Source organism: Atta colombica, unplaced genomic scaffold (genome assembly GCF_001594045.1).
Source record: "Atta colombica isolate Treedump-2 unplaced genomic scaffold, Acol1.0 scaffold261, whole genome shotgun sequence".
Taxonomy (NCBI): domain Eukaryota; kingdom Metazoa; phylum Arthropoda; class Insecta; order Hymenoptera; family Formicidae; genus Atta; species Atta colombica.
In genome coordinates, this window is record NW_017259361.1 from 541,850 (window position 1) to 551,820 (window position 9,971).

Consider the following 9,971-nt stretch of genomic DNA (forward strand, 5'->3'; position numbering starts at 1 on the left):
TTGGATTTTTTTGAAGCTTTCTTTTAAACATTCTCTCTCTCTCTCTCTCACTCACACTCTCTCTGCAAATTTTATTCTATTTTCAGGAGAAAGATTCACAAGACGGTAATAATGTAGCATGTATCTTAACTCTACCACCTTTTCAAAGACAAGGTTATGGCAAACTATTGATAGCTTTTAGCTATGAATTAAGTAGAATTGAACAAACGGTTGGAAGTCCAGAGAAACCTTTAAGTGATTTAGGAAAATTATCTTATCGCAGTTATTGGAGTTGGATTCTATTGGAAATCCTTCGAGATTTTAGAGGGGGGACTACTCTTGGTATTAAAGATCTTAGGTGAGATATACAAATATCGATCATACATATCATACATACTATACTAGAGAATGTTTCGAGAGCAATAAATAAAAAATAATATAAATTTATTTACAGTCAAATGACCAGCATCTCACAAACTGATATTATCTCGACATTACAAAGTATGAATATGGTTAAATATTGGAAAGGGCAACACGTTATTTGTGTCACACCCAAATTAGTAGAAGAACACATAAAGAGCAGTCAATATAAAAGACCGCGTCTTACAGTCGATAATAGCGCATTGAGATGGGGAGCACCACCTCGGAAGAATGTAAAACTCAGCAAGAAATAACATTTAAATGGGTTGGTGTAATATTTTTCTAAATAATGATCATTTAATATAATTATACACACACGCACACACACACGCACACACACACGCACACACACACACACAATTCAAAAACTTGATGTGTCCGATATTAATTTACGCGTGGCATGCATAAATTTGTTGGTTATTTCATAATAGTTTCAAATACGTTTATAATTAATCGATAAACAATATTATTTTTGATACGATATTTGTCATTAAAAATATAATACAATATTTGTTACTAGATAGATGCATCACTCTTAAATTTTGACGAATACGATTTATTGTTTATTTTTCAAAAAGATATTAAACTTGCGATCTATGAAATACATTTTTCTGCTAATATATTTTAGAAAATATAAATGTGTACCTTCATACTTGATAAAGCCCTAAACAGGCTTTTACAAGTTTTATTTATAAATTGATTCATTGATCAGCAAATGATACTATGTACTATTAGAATTTATGTAAGCTTATTAATAAAGGATGCTCAGATAGAAAAAGGTTTTTTCAGCAATATTTTTTTTGTAATACATAATACATTACGCACAACAATTAGAGAATCACTTTAAAACATTTTGCCGATCCATAAAAGATATATTTTAGCTTCCAGTGAATGACACTACGAATATTACTATAGCATTCGTAAAAGCTGAGTTATCAGGTTTTAAAATGAACCTTATATTTTGCAAAATTTTGGATAACTACATATGAGATACAGCGTCTTAAGATCAGTAAAATTTGCAGGTTTTAAAATGATTCCCTAATTGTTTTGCGTGTATGTAATGGAAAAAAATGTTATGTAAATGATATTATATTTTAGAATTGGTAGATTTATGAAGTTCGACGGCTGCGTTCACGGCCATTATAGAAGTTCCAGGTGCCATGCAAACTCCGTAACCACCATGTCCATAATTATGTATAATCTATAAAAGGGATCTCTTTCATCTATACAATCTATAAATTAATATAAAGTACAATGTATAAATTAATATAAATTGTTTTTACTGTCTAAATTTTTACTATACTAACTATAGCTTTAGAATGATTACTAATACGACTCCCGTCTCCAACTCTAACACCACCATCCCGATGCGGTCGCAGACCGACTTCCTGTCGCAGAATTTCCGCATTTTTCAAGGATGGGATTAGCGTCTCGCATCTTTCACGAATTGCTGCAGATTCGTATGGACACAATTTTATATTTTCAGAGTCAAAGTTTCTCGATCCACCTAAAGTAACTATACCATTAAAGCCTGGTATGATATAAGTATCAAGCTCGCCGTAAAAGAACATTTTCATCCATGGCGCTTTTACCTACACAGATATACTATTTTGTTATGCATATAAACGATCAGCAAGGAAATAATGTGTATTTATAATGCTATTACCGTTACTTTTTATAATAACAATTTTTGATAACAATTTTATAATTTTTTTTTATTTTTTATAATTTTTCATGACTGTCATCAATAATGTCAAGATTGAAAAAAATCTTGAAAAATAACTTATTATCATTATACGTTATCTATAAAAAGTAACTCATTTTTTTATTCGTTACATAACGAATGAGTTTTTTTTTAATAAGTAACGCATAATGGTAACTAATTATTTTTTTAATAACTTTTTCAATCCTGATATTATCATTTATTAAAGCGTCAAGAGAAAGATTGTATGAATAAAAAAAGATGAATATCTGAGTGCAAGATAATGTCATACTTTGAGTACTTGGCCACGAAGAGAAACAAGATGTCTGTCATAGCATAATTTGCGCGCTCCAAGTCCAGTGCAATTTATTACGATATCGTAATCGTTAGTCAATTCTTTAAGAGAATTTAATTCTCTTTGCTTAAATGTAATTCCATTTAATTGCAATCTAGCAATGCGAATAGTTCAAATTACAGTTTTTCTGTCTTTCGTTGAATCATACATTACTTACCGACGTTTAACCCATGGAAGATACAAATTACTTTGTGTAAGGAGTGTCGAGAAGTATGATCCGTACTTCCAACTACCATTTACTAGTTCAAATTCTTCCTCGTTCACCTTTCTATATACTGGCACCACGCCTTCAAGCCAATGATTCTAATTAAATAATTTACACGTTAATTAATTAACGTGTAAACTCTGACATACGTGTGTGTGTGTGTGTGTGTGTGTGTGTGTGTGTGTGTGTGTGTGTGTGTGTGTGTGTGTGTGCATTAAATTTAAATGTATTCTCATCATTTATATAATTATCTCATTTTAGATAAAAATTATTTTTTTATTCTCAATCTTACTCTAACGATGTCTTGAGATGAATTCGCGAATATATATCCAGAAATATCAGTCACTCCAGCATGAGAAGCATCATCCATTTTTCGAACAGCATCGTAAAATTCGTAAGAATCTTTTATCCATTGTCTTAAAAAAGTAAATTGATTATAATTTAAATGAATACATACTGCTAAAGCTTGAGGCCACATAAAATTAAAAAGAATTTCAGTAAAAATAAAAAATACGATCCATGTCTATCTCAATATTTTTTTCTTAATTTGAAAATAAATAAGCATATATATTTAGTTGTAATTAACATAGCAGTGTTTAATTTAAAGAAAATGGATTATGGTAAAGTTTATTTTTCATTTTAAATTGTGGACTCTTTTAGTAGTTTAGAAAAAATAAAGTTCTCAGCGATAAAAATGCCAGATTTTTTTTTGCGGAAAGCTGTTTGAAATGGCGTATTCAGAGACATACTCTTAAAAAAAAAAAATTAATAAAAATTTCTTGTTTTATACCTTGTTATTGTCTCATTAGGGCCGCAGAATGAAGCACCGACTCTAAAGATTCCCGCAGCTACATGACTGACAGTATTATCAAAATCCGAAGCCAAAACTGTTATGTCAGCATTACGAAAATACCCTGCTTGTACAAATCCAGCTGTCGTTAATCCGACAATTCCACCACCAATAATAGCTACTCTCATTTCGTTTTTAACTGTAGTATAATACAATTATAAGTAAAACGTAAATATTGAAAGAATTGTAACATCGCTTAACAATATTAAAAGGTTTGAGAATTACGAGCTAGTCTTGTATATGATGCAGTTACACAGTGATGTTGGAGAGCAATAAAATTATCACTATTTATCACTAGTTATCACTATTTACGTAATACTTATATACGTAACGCGTTTTGATAGAAAAATCAAATGTGTATTATTATCATTATTGAACGCACTTTTGCCACGCATGTGTATATGTGATAAAGTATATGCATTTTGATAAAGCATAGCTATATGCAATACGCAGATATACTAAACGTTTAATTCTGTTCCTTCAAAGAAGGTATAGAAATTTTATTTTAAATATCCAATTATAAAATCATAAAATTTAGAAAAAAATATATGAATAAAATTATAAAATCTGAACATCCCAATATCCGGAGAGATTGAAATAGATAGAAATAGATTCGTTTGGTCATTGCCGAATTTAAATTGATTTTTTAATCCGATCCATTTCAATCCGATTAAAGTTTAATAATTTTTTGAATCCATTTTAATCTTTGACATTGGAATTGAAACAATGGGATTCCTTTCTATTTCTTTCTATCGAAAAAAAATGATGGAAAATATAAGCTGTATGCAATCCATTTTAATCCATTTTAATAATAGAATTGAAATGACGTAATTGTTATTCTTTTAATCAAAACAGATTCGAGAACTTCGAATCCATTTTTGTCCATAATACGAAATTAAAAGAAAGTGAGTCTTATTCTATTCAATAAAAAAAAATTTCTTAAAATTCTCTTAATTCGATGACCTAAGATTAAAACAAAATTATTCTTATTCTAACAATGTACAAAAATAATTTTATATTTCTGAAAATAAATCCTGATAATAATATTTATCTTTTATCATAATAAAAATTGATTTTTCGCAAGTTTCTTTCCTCTTTAGTAGGCTTGTTCGCGTTGTATACTCCAACATGCTCCAACATGCTCCTATCATAGCTCCTACTCATTCTATCAAACGCGTTGGAATAAGTACGAGCATATTACAACATGTTGGAGCATGTGATACAAATAACCTAATATTAATTTTTTCTCTTTTGAAAAACGATAAAAATTTGTTTCGTGTTTCTTGTAAGAACTTTCGTCTAAAAGTAAATTCTGTATGCGAAGGCTTAACATAGAAACTAGTCATAAAATTGTTTTGCTCATTGAGATTTTTTTATCAGAGATGTAAGAATTACAAGAATATGTTACAAATTCAAATTGACTGAAAACAATTTTTTCAGATAAATCATGCGAGATCCTTTAAATCGTTCATTTTTTAATACTTATATCTCATATATCTCATACGTTCTATTTTTACCCATCCTAAGATTAAAAAATTTATAGATTATATATATAGTAATCTATATATATATATAGATTACTGTTTTCAAAAAACTGTTTTTAAAAACTGTTTTACAGATTTTTGTTTTACAGATACCTTATCATCATGTGATATTAAATAATGTAGTTATCATTAAATATAAAGTACTTTATCACTAAAGTACTAAATGTTTTTAATCTAAGAAAAGAACGGGATCTAATTTTAAATATTGCCTGCATTTAAATCACATATATTTGTGACAAGTTAATATATAATACAATGTATATACATTGCATTTTTTTCGAATATGTTCTTACTTGTAATAACAAATTGTATTAACAATACATCATCGACAATAATTACATTATATCCATTGCCATTGCCATTTTAATGCAGTGTTTTAGAACTAATAATACAATTGAAAAGTTCCTTTTATAGAAATAAGAAAATTATAAAATTAAGTGTTTTCGTTTATGTAAGTAAGTAATTTATCTAAATTTTCGAGAAAAGTCTTTGAAAATTGGAAAATTTTAATATGTATGTTGTATTTTCTTAAGTGCTTAATGATTTTTAATCAGGATTGACAAAAACTAATATTTTTTTTAAGAATAAAATATTATGTTTTTCTTAAATATGTTTTTAATGCTTTAAATATTTGCTTTAAACAGTATTATAAAAAAAAAACATCACTTTAAAAACATCAGTTAAGCACCTTTTAAACTGTTTAAAACATGTTTTTTATCAATCCTTCTTTAATATATATACATCATACGTCATCCAATTCGTTTCGAGGGCATTTTTATAATAAAAAAAAAAAGTAATATTCTATTTATGTACAATAAAGCAATTTAAAATTATATAAGTTATTGAAAAATTATTTATAAATATTAGGATGAAAAATTTCATATATTTGTTTGCCGATTCCTCCAAAACAGTTCAAGATATTACAAAAATAATCTCTATAAAATTTATTATTACAATCGATTAAAAAGAACACATACTACAGGCACCTTGTAACATAAAATTTGGCGGATATTATTTTTTTAATATCTGGAATTGCTCTGAAGGGATTGCAAATAAATACATGAAAAAACGTTTCACCAGTATAAAATAAGAGCTATCCTAATAAATATATACAGTAAAATCATTTCCATTTTTTTAAATATAATACGATATTAATAATATACTATATTAATAAATAAAATATTATTAGTTGAAATACATTTTGTACGTAAAACATATTTGTGTATTTTAATAAACATTCACGAAAGAAATTTGACGACATATGATGCACACACTGGCATTGAAAATAAATTTAAAAAGGTGCAAAAATTTAATTTTAAAATTTTCTTTCCATTAAAAATTATCTTTTTTTATTGTATCATTAGTTCGGAGACATTCTATGTATTCGATTCTCGGTATCGAAAATATATGAAGTAGATTATTAATATGAAGTTATTAAAAGTTCCGGACGCAATGGATCAGATAAAGATTACGATCTCTTGATCAGAAAATGATTATATTGCAAGGATATTTACAACATCAACTATTGGTACATATTCTTCAACATCATTTTAACTTTGTTCACTGAAGTCTCAAAGAGACTACTAATGTACAATTCTCACTTTTACAATCTAATATGATTTCCCGCGCACAGAATTTCCAATAAAGGAAGGGGGGAGGGAGGGAGGGAGAGACAGAGAAAGAGAAATTTACTATTTCATAAAAAGAAAAAGATCAGAAAAGATTACAAAATCGACGCCGTGAATTAGCTTAAGATTTACTGCAAGGTTGGATGGTATAATTAAGCGGAGGTGGCGGGATCAAAAGAGGCAATGGAGTTGGTGGTGGTGGTGGAGCTTGAACAGACGTCAAAGTCGCAGTCGTAGTCTGTGGTTGTTCAATTGCTCGAACCGTTGTATTGTAGATTGAAAGATAACTGGGCCAGAGATGAGGTGGTGGAGGAGAACCAGGGGGCGGCGGGGGTGGTGAACGATCGTCGATTTCGTCAGAATCATCCATCATCATGGCTGTCAATGGCGTAATGCGTGGCTTTTTCAATTTGATTATCTTTACCTATAAAATACAAGGAGAGAAACAAAACATATTTTACATAATACAATTAAAAAACATTTTTTGAATCCAAGTCTCTTTTTCTAAACAAGAGAGAAAGAGGAATAACTATTGCATACCTTGACTTTTTTCTTTGCCTTTGGTGGTCTCGTCCTTTTTTCCTGCTTCCTGCTCTTTCGAGAGTTATAAATTTTATCTCTTTTCAAATCTCCGAGTCCTTCGCGGAAATCTATTCCCTTAGGAGGAGGCGGTGAAGGCATGTCGCCTTCGCCACCGCTGGGACTAGTTCCCTCCCCAGGTTTCACACCATCAGCAAACTGAACTGACTTTTTGTTTTTCTTTGTTTTTTTTAATTTTGCTAGATTTGATTTACCAGGTTTGACATCAGATCCTGCATCTTTATCATATTCATTATTTTTATCTATCTCTCCATCTTTGTCGCTACTGTCTTTGATATTGTTGTCCGCGTCTGATAAATCATCCAAGTTGCCATTGGGACTGAAAAAAATCCACTTATATATTCCATGCAGTACATACAAATTGAATATATCAAATTTAATGGCTCAATTTCAAGCAAAATCAATACAGCTTGTAACTTATTCTTGTAAAACTTGTAAAAACACTTATGAATTATAATAAGAACATTTTGCATTCACTTTGAACGCTCTATAAGCGCTTATAATCAATATGCTGTCTTTATCTACTATTTATTAGATGTAAAAGAAGCATTGGAAGTCCTAAAACGTCCAAATCAAACGCAGCCTTAAGAGATGACTTACAAAAAATTTTTTTTACCAAAATTGCATAAAATATAATTTGTTCAATTTTTAATATTAAAATTTTTGTCCATTCATCGCGGTCATATTGGATCGTCATGAGCGAGAAATGACACCTTTAAGAGTCTTGCATGCCATTTATAAATAAGAACATTCTGAATAGATCAAAATAATAATATTACTATAAAATACTTGTAAAAACGGGTTGTCCTATCTATATCTCCTTCCTCATCGATAATTAGTAAATAATCGTGAAAGGCATGTAAAGTGAAAATACATAATAAAGCTTTTGAACCAATTTTCATTTCACGTGCTTTTTATGATTGTTTACTGTGAGCAAAGGTGATAAGAGAATGGCTTCGACATTTTTACAAGTGTTTTAAATCGATCTCATGATTTTGTTTTATCCAAATTCTCTTTATTTCTCGTTTGTAACGTTACGTCCAATATGATCATTGCGATTACTCAGGGGAAACTTAACTTTATTTTTAAAAGAAATTTAAAACAATATAGACAAACCTAAATCCTGGTACAACTAAAATGCCTTTTAATGGTGGAGATGGCAACACCGGCCATTCCTTTCTGGTATCAATTTCTGCCTGATCTTTAACGACAGACGTTGTCGCTTCATCAATTCGCTGATTAATCATTTGTAATGATTTCTCATCATCACCATCATCCTCATCCTCATCTTCTACTTCTTCTTCCTCTTCTTCATCATCTTCCGCTTCGGCCTCAATCTCATCTTCATCATCATCTTCTTCTTCGTCCATAGCGACATCTTCGTCTTCTTCTTTAATAGTCATTGTTGCTTCCTCTTCTTCTTTTATAGGATTAGCTGATGGAGATTCAACTTGTTCGTCTCCTTCTTTCAATGCTTTCAGAACTGCTGGATCTATACTTGAACTCTTACGATGATCTAATAAGACTCCACTTATTTGTCGCGATGTATTGTTCTTTTCTAATAATCGCAGAGCTCGTCGATTAATCCGTTCTATCCTCCTACGTTCTTTTTCTTTCCTGCGTAACTCGCGTATTCGTTTACGCTCTTCCTGTTCTTTACGGCGCGTTTCGAGTATAGCTTCGTAATTATACACAGGTTGAACTATTTCTACAATGTAAAGACATTCGTCGTTGAATAATAAGATTTTTCGGATGATAAGAAGTAAGAATCATATCTTAAATAGACTTATATACGTACTTTGTGTCTGAATCTCGTTTCTTGGAAACGCTGCTGCTGTCGCAGGGGGAATCGGAACTGGCACAGGTACAGGTACTGGCAATGATAGCGGCAGTGGCGTGACAGATGACATAGTTGCGACGGGGGCGAGAGTATTTGTTGTGACGGGTAAGGTTGGTGGCACAGGCAATGGAACGGGGACGGGGACAGGTATTGACATAGGCGCCGAGGGTGAAGGTGCCGGGACAGCTGAAGAATACAAAACTACATTTGATTGACCTGTCGAAGACTGGCCACTGCCGCTACCGCCGCCGCCGCTATTACTGCTGCTCCAATCTAATGACGTGGGTACTACTTGAAGAACGTTACCTACGCGAACCACTTGACTGGATCCAGATCGCACGGGCGGAGTCGTAATTGTAGCAGATACTTCGCGACGTGCTGATTGCACCCCATTGAAATCAGCAGGGACTACTTGTAGGACATTTCCAACCTTAAAAACATAGGAAATGATATTTAATATAAATTTGCTCGTTTCAATAATTATTGAAAAATATATAGTAATATGTTAAATACTTGTACAACTGTAGGCTGTCTATACATCATTTGCTGTTGTGGTTGTTGTTGCTGTTGTTGTTGTAGAGGAGGAGGAGATGGATATGCGATAACATTGGGATTAAAATTAGAAGAATATTCTGAAGCTATACCAGTAGAATCCTTATTGTGTTGCTTTTTAATACCTAATTCTAATTCTAATCTGTAAGCAATATATTAGTGGTCATTACATTACATATATGTATATGTGCACGCACACGCACACACACACACATACACGCACGCACGCACGCACGCACGCGCGCGCACACACACACACACACACACACACACACACACACACACACACACACACA

At 31.2% G+C, this 9,971-nt stretch overlaps 3 protein-coding genes and 1 long non-coding RNA gene across 12 annotated transcripts in view; 2 read left to right on the forward strand and 2 right to left on the reverse strand.

Moving 5' to 3' along the window:
- LOC108689271 (histone acetyltransferase KAT8) overlaps window positions 1-1,575 on the forward strand; it is a 3,690-nt gene extending 2,115 nt beyond the window's left edge. Inside the window, exons 6-8 of the mRNA XM_018195991.1 lie at window positions 87-337; window positions 434-664; window positions 1,498-1,575. Of these exons, the coding sequence (XP_018051480.1) occupies window positions 87-337; window positions 434-653 (471 nt within the window). The 3' untranslated portion in view covers window positions 654-664; window positions 1,498-1,575. The remainder of the gene's footprint in view (window positions 1-86; window positions 338-433; window positions 665-1,497) is intronic.
- Window positions 1,159-3,970, reverse strand: LOC108689272 (D-aspartate oxidase-like). 3 transcript variants are annotated; one of them, XM_018195992.1, is made up of 7 exons: window positions 3,737-3,970; window positions 3,452-3,650; window positions 2,954-3,077; window positions 2,614-2,759; window positions 2,394-2,550; window positions 1,707-1,991; window positions 1,159-1,600 (listed from the first exon to the last, which is right to left on the reverse strand). In XM_018195992.1, exons 2-7 carry the CDS (start codon window positions 3,637-3,639, stop codon window positions 1,487-1,489), a joined length of 1,014 nt encoding a protein of 337 aa, XP_018051481.1. In that variant the 5' UTR covers window positions 3,640-3,650; window positions 3,737-3,970; the 3' UTR covers window positions 1,159-1,486. The 3 variants fall into 3 exon arrangements, with proteins under 3 accessions (XP_018051481.1, XP_018051482.1, XP_018051483.1); XM_018195994.1 differs by having other exon boundaries at window positions 1,553-1,631; XM_018195993.1 differs by lacking the exon at window positions 3,737-3,970 and having other exon boundaries at window positions 3,452-3,660.
- Window positions 2,405-3,735, forward strand: LOC108689273. Its single transcript, XR_001931829.1, has 3 exons — window positions 2,405-2,666; window positions 2,923-3,055; window positions 3,471-3,735. It is a non-coding gene; the product is annotated as an uncharacterized LOC108689273 (long non-coding RNA).
- Window positions 3,971-6,424: 2,454 nt separating the features above from the next.
- The window catches only part of LOC108689231 (trichohyalin-like), a 15,523-nt gene continuing 11,976 nt past the window's right edge, over window positions 6,425-9,971 (reverse strand). For all 7 annotated transcript variants that reach the window (XM_018195911.1, XM_018195914.1, XM_018195908.1 and 4 more), the window contains exons 15-19: window positions 9,637-9,817; window positions 9,082-9,553; window positions 8,400-8,991; window positions 7,224-7,602; window positions 6,425-7,107 (exon numbers count right to left, since the gene is read on the reverse strand). In XM_018195911.1, the coding sequence (XP_018051400.1) occupies window positions 6,805-7,107; window positions 7,224-7,602; window positions 8,400-8,991; window positions 9,082-9,553; window positions 9,637-9,817 (1,927 nt within the window). In that variant the 3' untranslated portion in view covers window positions 6,425-6,804. The remainder of the gene's footprint in view (window positions 7,108-7,223; window positions 7,603-8,399; window positions 8,992-9,081; window positions 9,554-9,636; window positions 9,818-9,971) is intronic.

Excerpts from the sequence above, each read along its gene's own strand:
- LOC108689272 (XM_018195992.1), bottom strand. The coding sequence starts at position 3,639 with ATGAGAGTAGCTATTATTGGTGGTGGAATTGTCGGATTAACGACAGCT. Across the intron at positions 2,551-2,613 it reads CTTCCATGGGTTAAACGTCG|ATTGCAATTAAATGGAATTA; the intron begins GTAAGTAATGTA and ends TCGCATTGCTAG. Across the intron at positions 1,601-1,706 it reads GTAATCATTCTAAAGCTATA|ATTATACATAATTATGGACA; the intron begins GTTAGTATAGTA and ends TCCCTTTTATAG.